Source organism: Olea europaea, chromosome 11 (assembly GCF_002742605.1).
Source record: "Olea europaea var. sylvestris chromosome 11, O_europaea_v1, whole genome shotgun sequence".
NCBI lineage: Eukaryota > Viridiplantae > Streptophyta > Magnoliopsida > Lamiales > Oleaceae > Olea > Olea europaea.
In genome coordinates, this window is record NC_036247.1 from 1,998,531 (window position 1) to 2,024,827 (window position 26,297).

The 26,297-nt window shown below is 36.6% G+C and overlaps 1 protein-coding gene and 1 pseudogene across 1 annotated transcript; one reads left to right on the forward strand and one right to left on the reverse strand.

Annotated features, from left to right (window-relative positions):
* Nucleotides 1-10,331: 10,331 nt before the first annotated feature.
* Nucleotides 10,332-11,543, forward strand: LOC111404300. The gene is made up of 2 exons (XM_023033129.1): nucleotides 10,332-10,410; nucleotides 10,534-11,543. Exons 1-2 carry the CDS (start codon nucleotides 10,332-10,334, stop codon nucleotides 11,541-11,543), a joined length of 1,089 nt encoding a protein of 362 aa, XP_022888897.1.
* An 11,532-nt stretch (nucleotides 11,544-23,075) lies between these two features.
* On the reverse strand, nucleotides 23,076-24,338 carry LOC111404302 (annotated as a pseudogene).
* Between the last annotated feature and the right edge of the window lie 1,959 nt (nucleotides 24,339-26,297).

Consider the following 26,297-nt stretch of genomic DNA (forward strand, 5'->3'; position numbering starts at 1 on the left):
TGGCGTCTACTTCGAGTAGGATAGGGTTGAAACTCCTTAATTAAAAAGGTCCACCAATGACGGCAACCCTACCTGTCATTACTCAAAAAGTAATTTACGGGTTCAAAGGGTAACAACAAGTCATTCGATATGTGAATGGTTGCAGCATTATTCAAATCCGCAATGACCCTATCCTAATTAAATAATGCTAGTTGTTACTAAAGTGAGGGTTGAGCTTAAAGCTCTTAATGAAGTTCAGTGCTAAAACACAAGTACCTCTAAAAGTAATAAAGGTACTGGAAGAACTTCACCTAAACTAACTTCGAGGTAGTTCTGCCTCAATAGAGAGTTGAAATGTCTCTCTTAAAAGTTTGTCGAATAGGATGAGCGCAACGCCATAAAAGCGCTAAACGAGTTAAGGAACTTGAGAACACGTGATACTTATGTGTGTGTTCTTACCAGTATTGTCACAAGGAATAATTGGTTCAAAGCTTCCATGCTACCTCTAATTCCGACTTTACTTTATTTGAATTACACTATGGTTAGATTCAAATCGAAAGATATCTAATCCTTATGCATAAGTGTCGTCTTTTTGAATATGTGATCGTATTGATTTTGAACAAGTGGGGGATTGTTGAATATTTGTTCAAAATCAATGGAATGATAATGGACTAATTTTTGGGCTCAATTGTGGAATTGGTAGAATCAAAAGAAATTGAAAAATGAAAAATTTGATTTTTTGCCTATGCGTACGCACAGGCTTATTTTTGTGCGTACACGAGATATGTTTTGGCAAAATCAGAATTAAATTTTGCTTCTACTATGTGTACGCATGGTGTTAAAAAATAGTCGTTGGCTAGTTTTTCAATTTGAAACTTGGGGATCGTTTTGGATTAAAAGTTGCCACTTTTCATCTTGTTTTGACACCATTTCGTGATGTATTGATTGAGGCCTATAAATAGGTGATGAATGATTAATACAAATACATAACAAACAAGAAAAATATCTTGAAATTCATATATTGTTCCACAATTAATCAAATCCCTGTTATAACTCATATTCGTTTCTTCTTTATTGTGTTCATCAAATTTTGGCGAAAAATTTCTCGTGCTTTGTTATTTTTTGCATCAAGGCTTGTTAAAATCCTTCAAACCATTTGTCATAATACCCTTAAGCATCTCATTTCATACGGAGAGGGGGCAAATATAGTTTGAGGACAACGATCCCGTGTTCAAGCCGAAAATTTATTCTTGATGTATTTCGTGATTTCTATTCATTTTTTTCTATAATTTTGTTGTTGTTTCTTCTCTAACCCCTTATTTTCCAACAATCGCATCACCTAAAAGAGACAAAAACATAAACAAGTTAAAAGTGGTGAACCCCATAAAACCCAACAAGATGTCGGATAAAAAACCACTTATGCTAACACAGTCACACACAATGTAAACACAAAGAAAAGTAAAAGACGACTTACAAATTGGACATCATCTTGCATAAGTTCGAGAATTGCTGAAAGAATAATGTCTACACCTTTCTGGTAGTCCAGTCTCCCAATAAATCCAATCTAAAACACCTAACTTCTTACAGAATTCTAGAAGAAAGCGAACATATACTATCTAATTAAAACAAAATCATTATACACTCTCACCAAAGGGCATTGAGGTCGTATTGGAAGACCCAATTCCTTTTGCAATGCAAACTTGCATTCAACCTGTCCCGATTAGCAGCAATAAGTAAATGAGAATAATTGGTAAATAGGTGCAAAGATGATTAAAGTTAAATTCATGGATAAATTTTGCCCATTTTCTTTCCAGGATATTTAGTCAGTCATTATGAACCTATGCGATTATAAAATTCAGATGCAAAGCAGGTAGTTACAAGGTTGCAGACAATTTATGGATGCATTTTGACCTATTTTTTCCAGGTTGCTGACAAAAAAGTAATTAGGAGCATGGAAGTTATCTACCTTCCCAGAAAGATCATGAACAGAGTAGTGTGAAGCAATTTGCTCATCCAAGAATTGAAAACAGAGATGAAAAAATCTGCTAAGTGTATTAATTATTTTCTCAATTCTCGTGTGTACATTTGGAAGGAAAATGAGCTATTTACACAGCATTGCTATAACAAAATTATACAGAAAAAAGTCAGTAGTTTGTTGCAGACCTATTTACACACTAACAGCCTAACAAAATTGGAATCAATTTAATTTCATTGATCATGTGCACGAGCCACCCTCATTCCAGTGCATTCTAGATCCTTCCTGGCTTAAGTCATTCGAACTTCGCGATCATCTTTGAGTTTCAATAGCCCCCCTCAAGGTGGAGAGTGGATGTCTTCCACTCCCATCTTGGACAAATGAAGATTAAAACTATCAGAGGGAAGAGCCTTGGTAAATATATCAGCAACTTGAGAACCAATCATAACATGCTTTGTGACAAGACTTCCTTCTTGAATTTTGTCGCGCACCAAATAACAATCTAGCTCAATATGCTTCATTCGCTCATGGAACACTGGATTAGCTCCTATGTGTAAGGTATCCTGATTATTGCAGAATAATTCAGCAGGTTGTGAATAAGGAACTTGCAGATCATTAAGGACATATCTAAGCTACGTTAGTTCACAACATGCAGTTGCCATTGCTCTGTATTCTACTTCTGCTGAGGATCTGGAGACAGTGCTTTACTTCTTGGATCTCCAAGATATCAATGAAGAACCAATGAAGACGCAATAGCTAGTGATTGACCTTTGAGAATCTGGGCATGCTCCCCAGTCTGAATCACTATAAGCTGTAAGTTGCAAATTGGATGACGATGAGAACAAAAATCCTTGACCTGGTGACCTCTTGATGTACCTAGGACTTTAAGTGCAGCATTGAGGTGTGGTACTCTACAAGTTTGAATGTATTGGCTCAGCAAATGTACTGAATAAGATAAATCAGACCTGGTGATTGTTAAATAAAGTAATCTTCCCACAAGTCTTCTATACATGGCAGGGTCAGATAAGGCTTATCCTTCATCTTTGGACAATTTATTGTTTTGATCAAGTGGAATCTTGGTTGAAGTGACCCCAATATTACCCGAATCAGTTAAAATGTCTAATGCATATTTCCTTTGACAAATTTGGATCCCCTTTGCTGATCAAGCAACCTCAATTCCAAGAAAATACTTAAGAATCCCCAAATTCTTAATCTTAAATTTGTTATCCAACGATACTTTTTAAGGGAGTCTATAACTTCAACATTGCTTCCAGCTATTATAATATCATCCACGTAAATCAATACGGCTGTAAAAGAACTTCCAGTGTTCTTTGTAAAGAGGCTGTAATCAGCCTTGGACTGATGAAATCCTTGCTCAGTACTGAAAATGGATAACTTAGAGTACCATTGTCGTGACACTTGCTTTAAACCATGTAAACTCTTATTAAGTTTGCACACTTTTGAAGTTCCGTTGATGGGGTATCCAGGAAACATATGCATATAGACTTCCTCCTCCAAATCTCCGTGCAAGAAGGCATTATTCACCTCAAATTGGTGTAGATACCAACCTCTTACTGTTGCTACTGCAAGTAATGTCTTGATTGTTACCAGTTTTGCCACAGGTGAAAAGGTTTCATGGTAGTCTATCCCTTCCAGTTGGGTGTAACCCTTTGCCACGAGCCTTGCCTTATGTCTTTCAGTTGTTCCATCAGCATTAAATTTCACCTTGTACACGCATTTACATCCTATGGGTACCTTTTCGGGGGGGGGGGGGGGAAACGAAGTTTTGCCACAGGTGAAAAGGTTTCATGGTAGTCTATCCCTTCCAGTTGGGTGTAACCCTTTGCCACGAGCCTTGCCTTATGTCTTTCAGTTGTTCCATCAGCATTAAATTTCACCTTGTACACCTATATACATCCTATGGTACCTTTCTAAGGGGCAAATCGATGACATTCCAAGTTTGGTTTGACTCAAGACCTTAATTTCAGCCTGCATAGCTTCACACCATTTAGGATATTGGATAGCCTCTTGGTTAGTAGTGGGCTCTACATGTTCAAGTAAGGACGAAGAGAAGACTTTGTGCTTGTTAGACAATCTATGATAAGAAAGTGTTGCGTTTAGAGGAAAAGGATTACCTAAAATTATGGCACCCCTTTTCTTGGCAGACACTTGAGAATGGGTGAGTGAGGAAGCCTGTTGACATATGAAATCTTGTAGATAAATAGGTGCTCTTCTGTTTCTATCAGACCTGCAAGGGATATGAGGACCATTTGAGGCAGTTGGTGACAATTCCAATTCAGTAGAATTATGGTTTGTTTCTGGTGACTCTATTTCTTTACTAGGATCTTGTGAGGTTCTCGTTTGTAATTGAGGACCAGGATTAATGGGATAGCTTAGGTCAATGTTGCTTGGCTGAGTATAGGGGAGATTTTCAAGACTTGGCAATTTATAGGTGGGATTTGATGATTCATAACCGGTTTCAATGGCAGATGCTTTCCAGGAAAATACATTTTTATAGAATATCACATCTCTTAATGTGAATACTTTATTAGTTTCCATGTCCAACAATTTATAGCATTTGATCCCAAAAGGATAACCCAAGAAAATGCATTTCTTTGCCCTTGAGTCGAATTTATGCCTAATGTGTGCGAGGGTGCTAGCAAATGCAAGACACCCAAACACTCTTAGATTTGAATAGTTTGGCTTAGTCTTAAAGAGAAGCTCGAATGGTGTTTTGTTATCAAGGATAGGACTGGGAGTTCTGTTTATAAGAAAGACAAATGTTACTATGCAATCATTCCAATACATCATGGCCAATCCACTTTGGAATCTCAAGACTCTAGCTACGTTTAATATATGTTGATGCTTCCTCTCAATGACTGCATTCTGCTGGGGAGTTTCAACACGTGTGGTTTGGTGAATGATACCCTTTTCCAAGTAGAATTGTTTCATATTAAACTCCCCTCCGTTATCAGTTCTGGTGATCTTGATTTTGGAGTTAAATTGTGTTTCAATCAATGTGTAAAAAATTTTCAAGGCTGTAGATGCATTAGATTTTAATTTCAGTAAATAAACCCAAGTGCACCAGCTATGATCATCAACTATGGTAAGAAAATATTTTGATCCATCATAGGCAACATAAGTACAAGGACCCCATAAATCACAATGAATCCAATCAGAACAATCTTTGGACCTGTGTTGGCTAATTGTGAATGGTAATCTATACATTTTTGCTAGAGGGAAAATAGCACAATACTTTTGGGTATGTTTTGTTTTAGGACGCAAATAAGTCAAGTTCAGCCTAGAATCTGAAAGATGGCCCAACCTGAAATGCCATAAATCGAAATTTTCTTAGCTGTCATTAGCAGAGACTGATAGAGCACCTTTATTGACTAATCTAGGCAAGTTTTGATCAAGGATAGTAGGGGAGACTTCTCTTGGCACCAAGTGATACAGCCCTTTCCTCACTTCACCCAGACCAATCGTCTTCCAAGTTGTAAGGTCCTGTATATAACACAAGTTAGAAGAAAAGATAAGGCATCAATTAGATCGTTGAGCAAGTTTACTTGCGGATATGAGGTTAAAAGGAAAAGATAGAACACATAGCACATCATGAAGCAACAAGTTTTCTGTGATTTTGACATTTCCTATGTGAGTTGCCAAAGTTATAGCACCATTAGGTAATGCGACATGTTGAGAAATTTTGGATTTAATGGTTGTGAGGAAGGACACTGAGTAGACCATATGGTCTGTGGCTCCCATGTCCGCGATCCAAGGTATGGTAGTGCTAGATTCATTAGTGTGAGTAGATGAACACGTATAAGTGAAAAACTGAGTGTATTCCTCCTGAGTCAAAGCTACTTGATTTTTGTCACCAGTTTGCTCCTGTGCAGATCCCATGGAAGACGTATTCTGATTTGTGCAAGTGAAATTCACTTGCAATTTGCTATAGAACTTATGGCCTGGTGGGTATCCATGAATTTTGAAGCAATTGCTGATAGTATGGCCAGGCATTTGGTAATGTGTGCATGTTGGCTTATCTTTATTGGCTTTGAAATACCTTTCTAATGAGTGGACTGCCATTTTACAAAAAGTGCAGTAATACTTCTTCAGTGGCCTTGTATTTCTTTTCTCTGCTTCCCTCATAACTGTCCTTGACACTAATGCCATTCCTTCAGAAGCATGAGCATCACAGGAGATTTCCCTTCTCTTTTCTTCCTGCTGTATCAGTGAATATACTTCATTTAATTTTGCGAATGGCTTTATAAGTAGAATCTGAGCTTTGGGACCTTTGTAGGAATCATTAAGTCCCATGAGAAATTTCATTACCCAATCTCATTCCTAATTGCAAACCACAGTTTTTAACCCCCCATAGGTACAGTTGGGAATAGATTCATAGTTTATCAATTCATCAAGAAGTGTTTTGAGTTTTGAAAAGTAGGTACTCACAGTGTCCTGTCCTTGCATAAGTGCTACAATGCCTTAATGATTTCATATATTCTGGGGGCATTTTGTTGCGCAAGACATTGTTCTAAATCTACCCAAAGCTGGTGTGCCTTCTCAACGTATAGTGTGCTTGCCTTAATGTCCACTGTCATGGTGTTTTGTAGCCAGGTAATAACAATGTCGTTACAACGAAGCCGATGTTCCATCAAGGGACTCTCTGTATCAGTTGGTTCTCAGATGCTCCTGTCAATGAATCCAAGCTTATTTTTTATTCTCAAGGCCCTCTTTATTGACCTCGCCCAATAATGGTAGTTGTTTGCATCAAGCATCTGTGTGACAAGCAGAGCTCCTGAGTTTCCATTTGCCCCAATGAAGTATGGGCTGTTGGGAAGAGATGGATCATGAGAATTTGTATTTGAGTTTGAGTTTTGATGGGTTGTTTGATTTTGATTAGCATCAGTGTTGATGCTATTGCCATCAATTTCAGCCATCATAGCTCTGATACCATAAAGGAAATGCTAATGAATTGAATTGTAAAACAAAGATTAAAAAATCTGCTGAGTGTATTAATTATTTTCTCAATTCTCGTGTGTACATTTGGAAGGAAAATGACCTATTTATACAGCATTGCTATAATAGAATTATACAAAAAAAGTCAGTAGTTTGTTGCAGACCCATTTACACACTAACAGCCTAACAAAATTGGAATCAATTTAATTTCATTGATCATGTGCACGAGCCACCCTCATTTCAGTGCATTCTAGGTCCTTCCTGGCTTAAGTCATCCGAGCCTCACGATCATCTTTGAGTTTCAATATCCAAAGATGGGTTTCACACATTATCATCAATTCCATTGGTGATTCCTACACAATCAGGTACTATATTTGAGCTAAGGACATCAAATACAGCTTTCTATGATGTACGAGAGTCCTAATGGAACCTCAGTCCTACAAGAACCTGAAGAAGTAAAATAGGAATGTGAAGAGAAAAAACTAAATGTGTCATTACTCAACATGTTCATATTTTCTAAATTTGAAATAATATGATGCTCCATTCTATTGCAAATCCTGATTTTCTATGATGTATGGGGGAGTCCTAATGGCACCTCAGTTGTATACTTCTTATTCCGTAGGTCTAACAAGAACAAGAAGTAAAATAGGAATATGAAGAGAAAAACTAATTGTGTCATAGCTCTACGTGTTCAAGTGTTCTAAATTTGAAATACTATGATGCTCCAATTTATCGCAAATCCCGATTAAAAAAGTAGTCATACCATTAAGAACTGCCTTTCGACTACTCAATAGCTCATGTAACCCATATCCACCCTCAGGAGTCGTTATTTCCCAAGAGTAACCCTGCCATCAGAAAAGGAAATAAGAGAATGAAGGTGTTGTGCCCATTTAATTGTACAGTGAGGTAATTTAATGATTTATTTACTAAATTCTGATAATTTCCAGATATCTGCAAAATATCCTCCTATCATCTTTTCCCCATTCGTCCTTTCTGAGTTACTAATGCAGGTGAGTTCCACCCATTCTAATGTGGGATGGAACACCACCAGCAGAAGCAAAAATGAGGAATGAAGAATAAGTAAATTCATTTGGCACTTATTTGCACAGTCACAGCCCTAAAGTTGAACATTCTCTAAAACATCAAACAACAGCCGAATTGTATGGCTAATAATCCTTGCTGATAACTATATAAATCTTATATTACCATACAATTAAATATAGGGGAATTTACACAAATGTTACTAAAATTGAAAATGCAAAAAAAATTTGGACATTCACCAATTTCTTCCAAGAATGTCAATTTTTCCTTACAAAATGTCCACTTTACCCTTTAACACCTTTTTGGAACGATAAATGCTTGATTTGAATGCAATTAATGTTATGATGTGATTAATTTATTTTTGGTTTAAATTTAATATTGAAAATATGATATTATATTGTATAATAAGATTTTTTTTGATTAAAAAAGGGGTGAAATCTTTACAAAATACACATACACATACGAATTGAAAGAGCTTCTTCTTCTTCATCATCTCTACTCCATCATCAACAAGGAAACAAGGAAAGCCATTGACAAATTTGAAAGGTGAGGTAGTAGAAAAAAAGTTCATCTCATGTCATAGTTAACTACTTTAAATGTTCAATACAATATGATCATATTTAAATGAACCCTTTCAATCTCTTATTCATTGATGTAGTTAATTTTTGGTATATTTTAGAAAGAAAAATTATACCAATATTATATAGAAAATGTGGAGTATTCCATATATAATTCAACATTTAATGAAGCATTAAGTGATACCTTGTTCATTTCTAAAAAGATACAGTGATATTGTAGTTCAGAATTTATTATGGCCTTTACCGTTTTCAATAAATTCGTCAAACAGTGAAGCACATGGAATTTGTCTTTCTCGAAAGTTATGGTAGTAGAACTGTCGAGCAGTATCTTGGAAATTGTCGGGTTAGACATTTTAACTGTCGAACTCAACATTTACTGACTGTCGGGATAGAAAATGTAATTGTCGATTTCGACACCTAAAAACTGATCATCTTTTATATCTTTGGTAGTACATGGATGTAAGTATTTTCGTGTGCCAATTTGATGTTATGAAATGTCGACATATGAATGTGCAGAATTCTCACTTTTGCAGTCCCAACATTTCAGGTATGAGTCATGATTTTAGATTCATCGTGTCGCATGGAGGAAACTTCGTTCACTCAGATGATGAATGGAAGTGGAAAGGGGACAAAACCACTTCCATTTTAGTGTCGAGAAGTATTACCATAGCAGAACTTGTGTTATGATTGAAGGAGAAACTTGGTATCGTTGAATCCCGCAATGCAATCGAATTGAAGTTCAAAGTCCCGAACTTGAATCTACCTCCAGCAGAGATACGCGACGATGAGGATCTACAGTGGTACATATCTGTTCATAAGGAAACTGCACTCTGCATCACATATTTGGTATCCGAGCTCCCGATTGTTGGTATGGCAACAGATGCAAACTGTGAAGGGAACTTGTTCGGCCCAACGGAATGTCCACTGAATGTACAACATGACGAGATGAATCATCAGCACAGTGTGTCGCAAACCGAACAAGTATTACCGTAGCAGAACTTCTGTTACGATTGAAGGAGAAACTTGGTATCGTTGAATCCCGCAATGCAATCGAATTGAAGTTCAAAGTCCCGAACTTGAATCTACCTCCAGCAGAGATACGCGACGATGAGGATCTACAGTGGTACATATCTGTTCATAAGGAAACTGCACTCTGCATCACATATTTGGTATCCGAGCTCCCCGATTGTTGGTATGGCAACAGATGCAAACTGTGAAGGGAACTTGTTCGGCCCAACGAAATGTCCAATGAATGTACAACATGACGAGATGAATCATCAGCACAGTGTGTCGCAAACCGAACTACCCAAACCTCCAATTGAGCCTATAGAGGCTGCAGCATCCGCCGAACACCCATTACATGGTACAGATTGTGCTATTATTACTGAAATAGATGAGACAATGCATCAAATTCCAGACGTTCGTGCACAGATGAGTGGATTACAGCTGTAAATACATCGATTCTCGTCGAGAAGCAAATATTCTTTACCAAGAAACAGTTGTACTTGAAGCTTCATGTACTTGCTTTGCAAGAGAAGTTCCAATTTCGGGTAAGCAGGTCAAGCTTGAAAATGTTAACAGTTGTCTGTGTGGATGATAATTGCAAGTGGATGCTTCGTACTTCTACTGTCAAGCAATCTGCAATCTTCATGATCCGTAAGTTTGTTACAGTTCACACATGTTCCCTTGATTTTCGTCGTAACGCACATCGGCATGCCACTAGTGTTGTAATTGCGGAGCACATTTTGGAAAAATTGGATACTCCATACTGATCATATCCACCTACTCATATTGCACGTGATATGGAACGTGAGTTTGGTGTGAAAATCAGTTATAGCAAAGCACGTAGGGGGAAGCTCCATGCCTTAAATATGCTACATGGTACACCAAGGGACAGTTTTTAGAAATTATCTTCATACTGTCACGTCGTAGGAGAAAGTAACCCGGGGACCGTTACCCACATCGAAATTGATTCTTGTAATAAGTTTCGTTACTTCTTCGTAGCTTTTGGTGCAAGCATTCGTGGATACATACAGTACTTGAGATCCGTTATTTGTGTTGATGGCAGTCACTTGAAAGGTCCATACAAAGGTACACTCCTAGTGGCAACTGCCCAAGATGGTAACAAACAGATTTATCCGTTGGCATGGGGGATCGTGGATGCTAAAACAAATAAATCGTGGAAGTGGTTTTTGTCGAACTTGAAAGATCTTATAGGGGATTCCAAAGAACTCGTGTTCATTTCAGACAGGAAAAAGAGTATTCAGAAAGCTATTTCTCAGTTGTTTCCGTCGTCTCGGCATGGTTGTTGTATATGGCATATGGAAAAGAACCTAATACAGCGGTATAACAACGCAAGCCTATTATTTCTATTCAAACGAGCTGCTACAACTTTTCAGGTCGAGGACTTCGAACGACTCATGGGACAGATTCGCAGAGTGAGTGAAAGAGCGCACGGGTACTTAGAGCGAGCGGGATATTCATTTGGGTCCAGAGCACTATTTATTGAACACCGTTACAATATTATGACAAACAACTATGCAGAGTCGTTGAACTCGATGTTTAGAAAAGCCCGATCGTTATCGATAACCTGCTTGGTTGAACACATTCGGAGTACTATGCAGAAGTGGTTTTATGAACGTCGAGCAAATGCGGAAGAATGCAGTACCTTATTGACACCAAGGATGGAGAACGAGCTACGGACGACTTTCGAAAATGGAACTAGGCTTCGAGCCCATGTCCTGACAAACAACTTGACGCAGGTTGGAATATCCAACGACACGGACATAGTTGACTTGTCCGAAGAAACCTGCACATCTCGTGAGTTCCAACTAAACCATATGCCATGTGTTCATGCAAGTCGTGCTGCTTGCTTTAGAGGGAAGACGTTGTACGAGCTTTGCTCCCGTTATTATTCATCGGACTACTGGAAGGGTGCGTATAGCGAAACTATATATCCTGTTCCGAAGGAAGTGGATTGGGTTGTTCCCGTGCCGAGCGCCAACTCGTCGTAGGAACTCCGTGTCCTGGTTCGGCTACACTGGCGGGAACAGGGACTTCAGTGAGATCGCCTACGAGAATTCAAAAGGAGGGAGGAGTTAGTGACCATAAATGCCCTTCCGTACCATACGTAACATACAATAAGTGATGCAGAGAATGAACTTACCATCACCATCCGTAACATCGCAACCCTGTAAGTCGGCATCGTTGCTCGGGGCCGCATGTGAGGGCTCCATGGCTCCTCCATCTGATATTACAATACATATGTAATTGCATATGTGTTCGACATTTACAGTTGGAAGATAATGGAAGCGTACAGGAAGAAAGAAAATGAGAAAAATAATTCCCATGTTACCGTTCAAATTCGGGACGGCAAAGATCGGCTCGATCTGTCCTCCACCTAATTGGACACCACAATCACACCACAGGAATATGTTATTGCATTTTCATGAAGTTAGAACGGAAGTAGATGCCATCGAATATAGTAGGGAAAAATCGTAGCACATGACAACGTACCTATCTGTTCGTCGGTTGCTACGGGCAGTGGGTCATGTACGTTGTCCGGGCGAGCCGCGATGTCTCCTCCATCTGTTGATGAGAACATGAAAAATGTGTGAATACATTAGGTTTCCCAACTTCCACAATATACAAAGTCCGTCAAATAACAAGTTTCAATGCGCTTATAAATAACCCACGTACCTTGTACATGTGCAGTTCCTGTATCTGCTAGCATGTCTCGCTCATCCGGGGAAGGCTCCATTTCTCCTCCATGTATTGGAAAGATATTATTTCTAACTCGCAATTGTCGCATGGAAAAAAATGTGAGCTACAGGTGCATGTGCTACTGTCGAACATAGGTGAAAATTATAAACCAAACGGTTTATTGCGAAATACTACCTAAAACTCCAGCCTCGATATCGGCGGGCATCGCGGTTGCAACGGGGGTCGGAGCAGGTGGGGCCACAAGGATAGCAAAGAAAGCTCCGAGTTTTTTACATTCGGATGTCACGTGCTGTTCGATTTCATGCTTGACGGTGCGAAGTCACATTTCAAAGAGAATTCTTTGGTCGAACAATAGCTCTTCCACCTCCTCTTTGGTGACGCCTGATCCGGATGTGCCAACTGGGCGTGTCTCCATCGTCGGCCCTCGTACTGGAGAAGAAACGTGGGTCGCTGGAGGTGTGGAAGATGCACCAGTCTATCCTCTACAAGTATCCGCACCGACACTGGATCGCTCACTGGCGCCCTTGCCACTCTCCTTGGTATCAGCACCTTCATCTCCAGACGTCTCATCCTCACCACTTCCTCCACTAGAGACTCCATCATCGGATTCCTGCCTCACCAACTGGCCGCCACTTTCACTACCTCCGTGTGATGCATTAAACTGTGGCCCCACAACATTCCTGACAATCTCATCCAGCACAGGCACCGGAGGATCATCGTACGGCACGAGAGTGGAGAAATACTGTTGTTTTCCCTCAGCATCGATGGGACGAAGTGTGGCATAGACATGCAACTACAATGTACAGTTATAGATTAGAAATGAAAAGCTTCAGGAATGACACGAAACGTGAATAACAAAAGTAACACGTGGTATCCATACCCGCACATTCTTGAAGAATGCATCGTACGTACGATGCTGTGGTTGTTTTCATGTGGACCACCTAAGCAATCGTGGCATTCGTTCCCCAACTCTTTTACCAAAACGTTCCCCAATCTCGGGAACTGCCTTGTACGCCCAAACCTGTTCCATCAAGACAAACAGAAATAAAATAGCTGAGATGGTACGCACGATGCTACATGATGGCAAACAAATAAAGCATGATATGCTACTATTTAAAACTTGTGTACCTGCATGGAAATGGGAAAGCTATGAATAGTGTATGTAACCTCCTTTTCTTACCTCCTCTTCGCCTTCAGGAATTTCTTTGCCCAGAAACCCCGGAATTCGTGCAGCAAACGCCGATAGCCGACTCTACCCCAAGGGTAGGCAAAAAAGATATCTAGGTTGTCGACATTAGATAGTGTACGCAAATCAATTCTGACATTATTATCAGGGGCATTGAAAACTCCTTCGACTATTAGCACGAGCCCTAGTTTGTAGCGATCGGCTCGGGTCGTCGAAGGTCGGGCAATAGTAGTTTGGAGTTGTGCCAACGATATCTTCTCCATGGATTTGAAGTACCTCTCCTTCAGCCTTCTCCTCTCCAGCACTCGATCGAACTCATCACCCTCCGGGAATACACCGCATCTTAACCCCGTCACAAGGGTGTATTCCTGTAGACCGAATCTCATCATGTTGCCTTGCACATTGAACCAGAGCTCATTAACCTTGTCAGTGCGAATGGTTCTGAACACGAGCTGCTGGATGAGCTGGGTAGAGAATTGAATCTCTGCAACCTCGGCCAGATACCCGAAGGGGGAGTTTCGAAACTCGCCGCGTTGTCGGTCATCGAAAAGGTCCATCACTGTCTTCACATACTTCAAGTTGCTCCTCTGCGAAATATGGGCCCGCAACCTTACCTCCTTTGGAATACAATAATCAAACTCCATCAGTCCTGTGTCCTGCATGATGCATTCATAAAGCTCGCTGGGATTACTGGATAAACTTAAAGATATTGTATCATAAATAGTAGTTTAATGAAACACACTAATGCATGGACACACTCAACTGTCGAGAAAAACTGACTAAAATCGTCGGTACCGACATATGATCTGTCGAGATCTGTCGATACCGACAGTTGATGTCCAAACATGCAAGAAGGTTGGCCTAACTGTCGAGAAAACCTGAGCTCTACTGTCGAGAACGACAGTTCAGTGAGAGGCATTGAACTTCTAAATCATTGCTAAATCACTTCCAATTACGTAAAATCTCTCTAAGATAACTATGTGGGTCGTCAAAAGCTATCCATTCATATATAGAATACTGGATTTTATAGCCATCACAAAACAAACTGTTCAAAAATAAAGCAACTAACAAAAAAATAAAGGAAAAGACATAAACGAATGCAATCACTTATTCACAAAACTATTATCATTCCATCATCCAACTCAATTCACAAATACTAGAAGCAAATCACGAAACGTCGCCAGACTCCAAATAATTTCATGTACAATACAACACTCAGGTAATACATGATTTTAAATCAATTCATCAAACACAAGATGAATAGGTCATCTAACTAATCTTGATTTTAGTAAAAAGTAAAATATTGAAACATTACAGAACTCAAAATTTCAACATAACTAAGAAAACATAAACAATATGGCTTTGAGCTTCACCTTCTTCAACAACATAAATTATGTATCCGAAATCACAGATTCACAATTCTCATTTGAATGCCAAATTGCCAATTAAATGAGAACATAAATCATAACTCATAGAAGTCATAAATATAAAATTACAGCAAAACCAAAACACAATTTTCAATTTGTTATAAAACAAGACTGGGTTGGACAAACTCAAAACTGCACCTCAAACTCAAAATTGCACCTCAAACTCAACAAAATCAATCACTTCAAAGTAAACCAAAGTAAACAACATTTTATTCCTTCAATGAGAATTAAGAATCCATCAAAACCTCCTTTGCAAACGCCACTTCAAATTCTCCACTTACACAATATAGAAATTATAGCTTCTTATTATAGTATGCATCCATCTTTCCTAACAAAACATGTAGTATTCTTGGAGTATATGGTTTCAAATGATGGGTTAGTATTGGACACAACAAAAGTCGAAACGATAAATCAGTGGCCACTGTTGGAAGTTTTCAATTTTCATTGTCATGCTTTCTTTTACAGGAGATTTATATCACACTTCAGTACCATCATGGAATCTATTATGAATTTATTAAGACAGGGAGATTTCATTAGAGCCTTCAGGCAGATGAATCATTTCGGTTGATTAAATAAAAACTAACTCCGATTCTGGTACTATCTGATTGTATGCAACCTTTTGAGCAACAATGTGATGCTTTGAAAGTTGATATTAGTACAGTTCTTAGTAAGATTGGTCGACCTATGGCTCATTTCAACGAAAAGTTCTTGGGCCTTAAGTCTCGATATAATATCTTTGATATGGTGTTTTATGCTATAATCCAATCAATTCAACATTGAGTCACTATTTGTTTTAGAAAGAGTTGGTTTATATACTGATTATGATGCCCTTAAAGACCTTAGTACTCAAAATAAGGTGTCACTCGACATGTAACTTGTATTGCATACATGCAGCAGATTACTTTCATGATTAAACACAAGGCATATTGAACAAGACGATAGATGTATTGAGCAGATGTCAATCTCTCTTGATGGAATTACGAGTAGAGGTACTAGATTTTGAGACCTTTAGTGAATTATACGCTACTGATCCATATTTTCCAGTAATTTTCCAGAAGTTACAGGAGGGTGCACAGTCAAATTTTGTGTGGGTTGACTATTTTATCTTCAAAGGAAATCAAATGTGCATTTCAAAAAGCAATCTGCACCTTATAATTGTTCAAGAATTGCATAATGAAAGAAATGTGGATCTTGATTGTACATTACAACTTATGGCTGCATCCTACTATTGGCCAACAAAGAGGAACAAAACATGAAGGTTTGTTAAACGTTGTTGTACATTTTATCTTTCAAAGAAAATGCTAATAATGCTGGGTTGGATATTGTTTTGCGCCTTCCTCGAATTCAACAGGGCTTTAATTTTATCTTTGTAATGGTGGGTTATTTTTCAAAAATGATATGTTCATCCCTTGCAAGAAGACAACAGATGCATTCAATATGGCGGTGTTGTATTTTTGTGAGGTATATTTGTTACACAGACTTCCTACATCTATTGTATCTAACAAGGATACCCATTTTCTTAGTGGCTTTTGGAAGAGTCTATGGAGTCCGGTGAATACTCGATTGAATTTCAGTAGTGCTTACCATTCTCAGACAGATAGTCAAACTGAAATGGTTAATTGTTCATTGGGAGATTTGTTGAGTTCCTTGGTTGGTCAGTTAATTAAGTTGTGTGGTCAGTTAGTCAATCAAGTCGTGGGATCAGAAAATAAGTTAGGCAGAATTTGCTAAACAATGTTATGAACCAAATTGCCAATTAAATGAGAACATAAATCATAACTCATAGAAGTCATAAATATAAAATTACAGCAAAACCAAAACACAATTTTCAATTTGTTATAAAACAAGACTGGGCTGGACAAACTCAAAACTGCACCTCAAACTCAACAAAACCAATCACTTCAAAGTAAACCAAAGTAAGCAACATTTTATTCCTTCAATGAGAATTAAGAATCCATCAAAACCCCCTTTGCAAACGCCACTTCAAATTCTCCACTTACACAATATAGAAATTATAGCTTCTTATTATAGTATGCATCCATACAACTGAACTCATTATTGCACACATGAACACACGTTAAGAAATCACAAAATTTTATGGAATCCTTGTTCAATTATTTGTTCAACATTAATATTATCATATAACAAAATATATATCTAGCTTCAATAAGAACAAAAAATATGTTGAATAAAGTATCGCACCCACTATTCAACAAAGAGTCACACCCACTATTCAACAAATATCGAACACAATGCTTCACAGGGAGGGGAAAACATACGTGTTAAACTCAATAACAAAAAATCAGAAATAACCATTCAGAATAAACAATCAATGGACGGCCATCTTAAACCCTACATCTCATTTTACATACTGCGAAAGTGTAAAACTGCAAAATTTCCCGATTCTCAAAATGCACTATACAAAACATGGGTAGATGCCTATGAAAAAAGTGGGAAGTCAGAAGATGGGTGGATTTACCTTTGCCTTTGTTCGGTTTCTCTGGCAGTCGCAAGGGAGAAGACAGCCTTCGACGTTGTGCTCAGCTTCGGGCGATTCGACTGACAATGGGAGTGATTTCGACGTTGACGATCGTCGTCCAAGGCTGGGAGTGAGGCCAGCGATTGCAGAGAGAGCTTCAACGTTGTGCTCAGCTTCGGGCGATTCGACTGACAATGGGAGTGATTTCGATGTTGACGATCGTCGTCCAAGGCTGGGAGTGAGGTCGACGATTGCAGAGAGAGCTTCGACGTTGTGCTCGGTGTGAGGCGCTTCGATGTTTGGCTTTCTCTTCCTTCATCTTGCTTTTTTTTTCTTTGTTTTTCTTCTCCTCACACCTCCTCCCTGACACAATTCTGTATAGTCAAATCTATAATTAATGTAAAACCTGTAAGGTATTACATTTATGCAGAGGGGTAAATTAGTCCAAAATTTTCATAAATTGCCATATTTGTAATGTCAGAAAAAGGATGACATTTTTGTAACTAAAAATCAAGATTTTGACATGTGGTGTCATTTCCACTTAAACAAATTTGTCGAGCACAAACTTTGTCATGAAGTACCTGGCTAACTGTCATTATCCTGTCTGCAGTAACAATTGCAACTTTTAAAACATTAACAGCTTCGCCAGTATCAAGAGCACGTGTCCTTGCCCATGTGGGAAATACCCACTCCAACGCCCTGTACGACTCAGGAGGCAATCCCAAATACTTGTACGTGGCTGCAGGTTCCACTCCCTTACAACATTAAAAAAGGAAGAAGAAGAAAACCATCCATCACTACTCTTTCTCAAAATCTATATTATATCAGAAATAGTGGCAGAATGATGAGCAATTTTAAGAGGCATTACATAGAGGGTACAAAGTATTAGCCACCATCTCACGCTAATTTCATCCATATGGACGCATGTCAAACTTCGAGTTAAGGAGGAATACTTATATTTGGCTATTATGGGTAATGGTTACAAAAACCAAATGGTTAGAAAGGTCCTAAAGTCACCATTTCTAACAGTCCTTTTATAATTCAATATTGAGCGCATTACATCTTTCCCCAACACAATGACCCGAAATTAAATGTATAGAACTTGATATGAACGTGAAAATTTACCTGATGTGCAAGTTTACATATAACGATGGCACTTCGAGCATCCTTATGTACACCATATGGACGATACTTGGTGGCCAAGAGTCTGAAATTACGAAACACGTGTGAGGGGTGTAAATTCATGTGTACATGTAGCATTATCTTTGTTACAACCCAATTTTTCTTAGTCAAAAATAAAAAATTGACTAGTCAAGATCAAAGTCAATTAAGGACTAAAATAAAATAACATATTTTAATGGGGTTTATTTTATAATTGGTAATATATGAGAGTTAAATTGGATACAATTTAAAGTTTGAAAATTACTTTTATATTAAGGGAAGCTAGAAGGATTAAATGTTATATTAAAATGGAGTTGAGGGACTTCCCTTGCAATTTTTAGTAAGTGGGTCATTATATACCTTTGACCCATTATTTTTCTCTCCAAAAACACACACACTAGAGAAAACGAGAGAGGGGTCGAGAGAGACCAAGAGGAAAAAGAAGGAAATAAAGAGGGAAAAATGAAGAAGAAGAAGAAGAATATGGGTTCAAGCTTGGGTTCTTAACTTCTTCAATTTCTCTTTTGATTTAAAATGGTAAGCATTAAGTAGATTGAATTAATCTTTTTAAGGGTTATAGGAAATTTGCTTTAATTCAAAGTTTGACAAGAACCATGTGTTATTGATAGGTATTTGATGTTATAAATAAGGATAAAGCAAAGAAATGTTAATTTGGATATTGATGTTGAAGAAAGTGGGAACTTTGGAAATAAGTTTGTGAGATAAAGGCATATTCTCTGAAATTCTTGTGATTATATGATGCTAAACACTTAAATTAAGGATTTGAGGTTGAAATTCTCCAAGTTTTCAAACATTTTCGAGCTATTATAGTATAGGTGCTATTTTTGAAAATCTTCCAGATAAGCGCTATTTCTATCCATGATTTCGGTGACAGATTTTAATATAGAGACATTGGTGCTAGTTTTCAATATGTTAGAATTATAGTGCTAGTTTTGTCAATCATCTAATTTTGGTGGATTTTTAATATTTGAAACCAAGTTAAGTGTTGAAGTGTTGAATATTTGGGGTTTTGGTGTTAAAATAATTTATATGAAGGAGTATATGTTGTTAGTGACCTTAATTGGGATTATGAAGTTGAAAATAAAATATATCAAGTTCCCATTGGTAAATTAATATTTCTAATGGTTGGAAAATACACAGGGCTCCTCTATGAAGAGATATGATTTATTGTAGTGAGAGCGTGATAACATTTTTGATATTAAAAGTGAGGAGGCGACGAGAAGATCGAAACAATGATCAACTATGACTTGGTGAGTGGATATAAACTTATTTTTCATAAATTAGTATTTATTAAATTTATATTAAATCAGAAAATTTATTATTTCATACAGTTAATTTAATAGCATGAGTTCCAGAATAAAGTTGATTTATAAACAATTGTTTTAAGAGCTAAATACAGTTCAGTTCAGTTAAATTATTTGATTAGTATGTTATATGAGTACTAAATATTTCAGCATATTTAAAGTTACTATTTAAAACCACCAGAAATTACACATGTGATTTTACCCTTGTCTACACTGGTGTAAATGTGTTTCCACAGTGTATGACTAGTTGTGGTGATTTTACCCACTTTGCACTATTGTGAATGTGTTTCCATAGTGTATGACCAGGTTATCAGAGGTCTTTGGGACCCGCTCTCGTACACACATAGGCTTTAGGCCGTGTACTAGGGTGATTAGCCTTTGGGGCAGCTCTGCGTACGTATAACCAGAGTATCAGAATATCATGTTTGAATGGCTTTGCCTTGTACATTGAGATTACCTGTACGTGAGTAAGACTATTCATTGGGTACCTTTTGGTGTGATTTTTCAGTATTTCTACAGTTTATCAGATTTCAGATTATAAAATTCAGTCTATTCAGTTCTCAAATTAGAGTTTTCAGCTTATAGTATTGAGCAACAGCAATATTTCACAGATTTTCACAAATGTCATATTATTTATATTTGTTACATTTTACAGTTACTTATCTAGAATGATGAACAAATAATTTTATGATGTATTCATATTTGATTTTAAAAGTGTTACCAGATTTCAGAATTTCTAAAGTTTTAGTAGTGCATGAATTTTCAGAAAATATGTATAAATGAGAAATGTTTACTTATTTGCAAATTATCCACTCACTGAGCTTTAAGCTCATATATTTTTTCACATTTTTCTTTATCAGACAGAGAGCAGACGAATTGGGCAGCTTTGGAGCCTGTCGAACCACCGAATTGAGCCACACATCATAAGTTGTATGACATCCTTTATCAAATTATACATTATGTGTTCTTTTGGGATACATGTAGCTTATATCAGAAAAGTTCATTATGGGTTCATTAGATAGCTGGTATCTTTAGTATATTTGAGGATGGTTGAGTTTAAAGCAAGTAAATGTCGATTTGCCAACATTTTTTATTTGAATAGTTGGTATTTTAAGGGACAGTCTTACTCTATTCATATTATAGGTATTGATTTGAGGAAAATTGGTTATTGTTCAGGTGGTTTTAGTTCATATTTCAGGGAAAACTCAGTCAAAATGTTGTTAAAAATATTTTCTAGTCAAATAAGTCAAGGTTACCTTGGTGGTGGGTTCGGCGTTTAGCTGGTAACTATCGTCGGTACACGACACGTGTCAAGTCCACTAAGATGATTCGGGATGGGTCGTGTCAATCTTAATCTTAAATGTATACGGTGAATTGAAACTCAACCTTCAAGAGGCAATACATGTATCCTTAAGAGTAATGCAGCTCGAACATCATTTTTTGTATATCATGTTTGACTTACCATTTTTGTCAAGAAATGATTGGGTTAAAATTTTGATTTTTTAAAAATTGTCAAATGGTTTGTTGCCACATGACAGTGCGTAAAACTTAGGGTACACTATGATGTACACCAAGTATGATTGAACTTTAAGAATAATGCAGCTAGTACATCATTTTTTGTATACCATTGTCCTGCGTACGTATGACTAGAATATCAGATTTGAATGGCTTTGCCTTGTACATTGAGATTACCTATACGTGAGTAAGACTATTCATTGGGTACCTTTTTGGTGTGATTTTTCAGTATTTCTACAGTTTATCAGATTTCAGATTATAAAATTCAGTCTATTCAGTTCTCAAATTAGAGTTTTCAGCTTATAGTATTGAGCAACAGCAATATTTCACAGATTTTCACGGATGTCATATTATTTATATTTGTTACATTTTACAGTTACTTATCTAGAATGAAGACCTAATAATTTTATGATGTATTCATGTTTGATTTTAAAAGTGTTACCAGATTTCAGAATTTCTAAAAGTTTTAGTAGTGCATGAATTTTCAGAAAATATGCATAAATGAGAAAAGTTTACTTATTTGCAAATTATTCACTCACTAAACTTTAAGCTCATATATTTTTTCACATTTTTCTTTATCAGACAGAGAGCAGACGGATAGCTTTGGAGCCTGTCGAACCACCGAATTGAGCCACACATCATAGGTTGTATGACATCCTTTATCAAATTATACATTATGTGTTCTTTTGGGATACATGTAGCTTATATCAGAAAAGTTCATTATGGGCTCATTAGATAGTTGGTATCTTTAGTATATTTGAGGATTGTTGAGTGTAAAGCAAGTAAATGTCGATTTGCCAACATTTTCTATTTGAATAGTTTGTATTTTGGGGGGACAGTCTTACTCTATTCATATTATAGGTATTGATTTGAGGAAAATTGGTAATTGTTCAGGTGGTTTTAGTTCATATTTCAGGGGAAACTCAATCAAAATGTTGTTAAAAATATTTTCCAGTCAAATAAGTCAAGGTTACCTTCTTGGTGGGTTCGCTGTTTAGCTGGTAACTATCGTCGGTGCACGACACGTGTCAAGTCCACTAAGATTATTCGGGACGGATCGTGTCAATCTTAATCTTAAATGTATACGGTGAATTGAAACTCAACCTTCAAGCGGCAATACATATATCCCTAAGAGTAATGCAGCTCGGACATCATTTTTTGTATATCATGTTTGACTTACCATTGTTGTCAAGAAATGATTGGGTTAAAAATTTGATTTTTTTAAAATTGTCAAATGGTTTGTTGCCACATGACATAGCGTAAAACTTAGGGTACACTATGATGTACACCGAGTATGATTGAACCTTACGAATAATGCAGCTAGTACTTCATTTTTTGTACATCATGTTCGACTTACCATTGTTGTCAAGCATTGATTGGGTTAAAAAAAATTGATTTTTTTAAAATTGTCAAATGGTTTGTTGCCACATGACGTAGTGTAAAACTTAGAATATGCTATAACGTACACCAAGTATGATTATAATCTTAAATGTATACGGTGAATTGAAACTCAATCTTCAAAACTAACTTTTGGATTTGACTAAACTCACTGGAAAATTGAACAGGCACTTTTTAAAAATCGATTAGATTAATTTAACTAAGATCGAATCTTAGTGGTAATTAGTTTTGGTCATTATTGATGTCAGAATGAATTTTGGACATTCAATCGCTAGCATATAAGCAAATCAAGATTGTTATATAGATAATTCTCAACATTGTTAATTATATATAAATTATGGGCTATATAGCCTGGCTCGATTTCCATTATTTTTTGGATTTGGGCTTCTCGGGGCCTCATAGCCCAGCCCAGTTGTTGGGCCCGAGTTCCATCGGCTTGGTAGTGGGCTACCTGGCTAGACTGGGCCTCGAACCCGAACTTTTGCTTTTGCAGACTTAGTTGGGGACATGTAGCTAGGCACATCTTCCAAGCTCGATGCACGATGTCGAGATGTATATGGACTTATTTCTACCAGGTCTTTGCGAAATCGGTCGATTTTCTCAATTTTAGGACCTGGGGACACGGTCCAATCCATTTCAGCATTTTTCTTGTATATGTCATGTGACGCGTTACCAATTACGGAAGATCTTTCCCCAACCACCGTGTGCGGCAAGCAAATTCCAACCCTGGTGTGGCTAGTTGCATTCATGAGCATAAATTTCAGTATCGCCACCATTTTGTTCAGAATGTCAATCATAATGAATTCAAATGTTAATACATCATAAATAAAAAAAAACAATAATGTAACGATTATCGTGAATTGTTGACTTAGTTAAAATTCATAAAATGAGGTAAAAATATCAAACCTGATAGGCAAGTGCATAGGCAAGAGTTCTCTCCTTTTTCCCTTCTGGTTTTATTCTTCGTTCTTTCTCTAATTTGTTCTGGAACTCATCGTGGACCAATTGAAGTCTTCGAGCGTGTGCCCCAGCTTGTACATGCTTTCGCACATTATTCCCCCGCACTAGGGCTTGTAGCCTTATAAAACCCTTCAAAGCACAAAGTGCTTGTCTTGCCTACAAAACAATATTAAAAAAGTAGAACTTAATCCCAATAAATTTAAGGCTAAATTCTTCATGAAATAGTAGTCACCAGATATCTTCTGTAATATGATTGTATAACGATTGCAGCCCTTTTTTTCCTTATACCGACTTCCAAATCCGACCAATCTAACGACTATTGGCACTTCGTATTGCAGTTTGTCTACATTATCCTTCTGAAAAATTTTCCAACATTAGCACGTTCATAAATTTAGTTAATCTTCGGCTAGAAAGAAACTGTGATAATTACATCATTAAATTTTCAGAAAATTCATGAATGAGTTATGAGTTGAATGATTATATTTTATAATAAAAAATGAATGTGATCCGAAAAATCTGTATACAGTATATATAATTAGTGACAGTGAACTGACCTTCTTCTTCGGCAAGTTCTTGGTATAGTTTTTAAATACCTTCTTCACCGTCGAAAACCAGCCACCTCCCTTATTCCCCATTTCCGGCCAGAAAAATAATTTTAAAATCAAACAGAAATGTGCATATCAATTTGCATACAGACATGTGGCATATGAAACGTGCCCGGGAAAACCAGAAGGCCTCTTCTATAATCAAACTTGGTAAAAACTTACAGTATTTATCATTCTCACAATGGGGTAGGTTTACTGATTACTATGTACAGTTGGCCAAAACACATGGAATCGTAACATAATGATAATCATTGAGATAATGTCACTTGCTCCATATTATTTGACTGTTTAAAACACGGTCAACTTTTCTATTGAATTACATCTTGCTAATATTCATCTTGTCAAATCATTTGTTAACAATTTTATGCTAAAGTCGCTTTACCCAAGCAAATGGACAATTAAGATTATCTCCAAAATATTCTTTATTTATAAAGAGTATCTTATGCATAATAGAGAGCATGTTTAAATATAGAGTAATTTTTTTTTATACACTACTACAAATTCTCTATTTTGATTCTTTATTTTGTTTTTCCAATGAACATTTTGTAATTTCTCTACATATTTTATTTAAATATAGTTTTTTTTTTATATATTAATGACCAATCAATTCAAATGTAATTTGAAAAATTTGTAATGTATTAAATGCAATCATTATACATCAAGATTAGAGAGTGGGTTTAACTTTTTAAATTTGAAAAGTCAAACACATTCTCTACTTTAAAAAGTTAAAATAGAAAATCTTTTAAAACTCATTTTTAAGTATTAACTCTCTAAATAGATAGTATTTTGTATTTAAAGAGTCTTTTGAATATGCTCTAATGTGGGTCAATTACCCTTCCGATCAAATATGTCATTTTTTAATTGTGCTTTTAGTTAATTAATTAGCTGATGTGTAAAAACATGTTTTTAATTCATGAGTCTTTAAAAAAATGAAAAAATTGATGAGTAATGTGTATTGTTGTGTGACATGAACATACATGTTAATTACCCGTCAACGACTCAACACAACAATGGATTGAATAATCACATTTGCAAGCAAATCGAAGTCAGATTACTTGATTATTCCAAATTGAAGATGGGTGACCTAAATGCAATTCTACTAAAAAAAAACAAGACAACTAGTATCTTTTTATTGTGTTGTCGAGTTCAATGTTTATGTTTTTAGGACATGTTAAACAGTTAAAGTGTTTCTTTTTATATTTAGTTTACCACAAAAAAATACATTTAAATTGGAACTTTGAAGAAATAAACGAGGCCTGACATAGACTCCTTTAAAGCTATCTTATCTGTTAAGTTTCATTGTCGCTACCAATGTTTGGAGATCCAATAGGAGTTGAGAGATTAAAAGTGAAAACAAATTAAGGGCTTAGGTTAGTTAGATGGGCTACCTCAGGCTTGCCTTGAAAGAAAAATTGAAGCAAAGGAAAGTCTTAAATGGTTCATTGTCTTCTCTCCCCCTTTTCAATTGGTAAATTGAACGTTGCATTTGCAATGTAATGGATACGTGTATTACGTGCGAAAGACTCCGCTTATTTTTAGTTTTATTCTTGTTTTTTCAAGTTGTGTTACAACTTGTGTCAATTCAAAGCAACTTTTTTCCATTCAATTGTCAAAATTAATAAGAAGGTCCGAAGAGATCTTTTTGGAAGTTACTGTCCGAGGAAAGGAAAATGTTACTTCCGGATCAAAATTAATAAATGAAATTGAAACAAAATAAAAGCATATATTAATGTTGGTCTCATAATAGTACTATTCAATGATTAACAACAACGATTTGTAGACAGTATACATTTTGCAAAAAATTAAAAGAATACGAAGGATTTTTAGCCACTAAGTGTCTGGATGTTTAGTTTTAGACCTACTCGCCTATTGAGTATATGTAAGTAGTTTACGGTTGATTCCACTATTAATTTACCAAGAAATAGTATAAATGTCTTGGACAAATCTTAGGTTTCTTCGAGTTTTCTCTCATTTCTCCTTTAACAAAAA

Coding starts and splice junctions, on each gene's coding strand:
- LOC111404300 (XM_023033129.1), top strand. CDS start 10,332: ATGGAACGTGAGTTTGGTGTGAAAATCAGTTATAGCAAAGCACGTAGG. Junction 10,411..10,533: donor TGCCTTAAATATGCTACATG/GTACACCAAGGG, acceptor ACTTCTTCGTAG/CTTTTGGTGCAAGCATTCGT.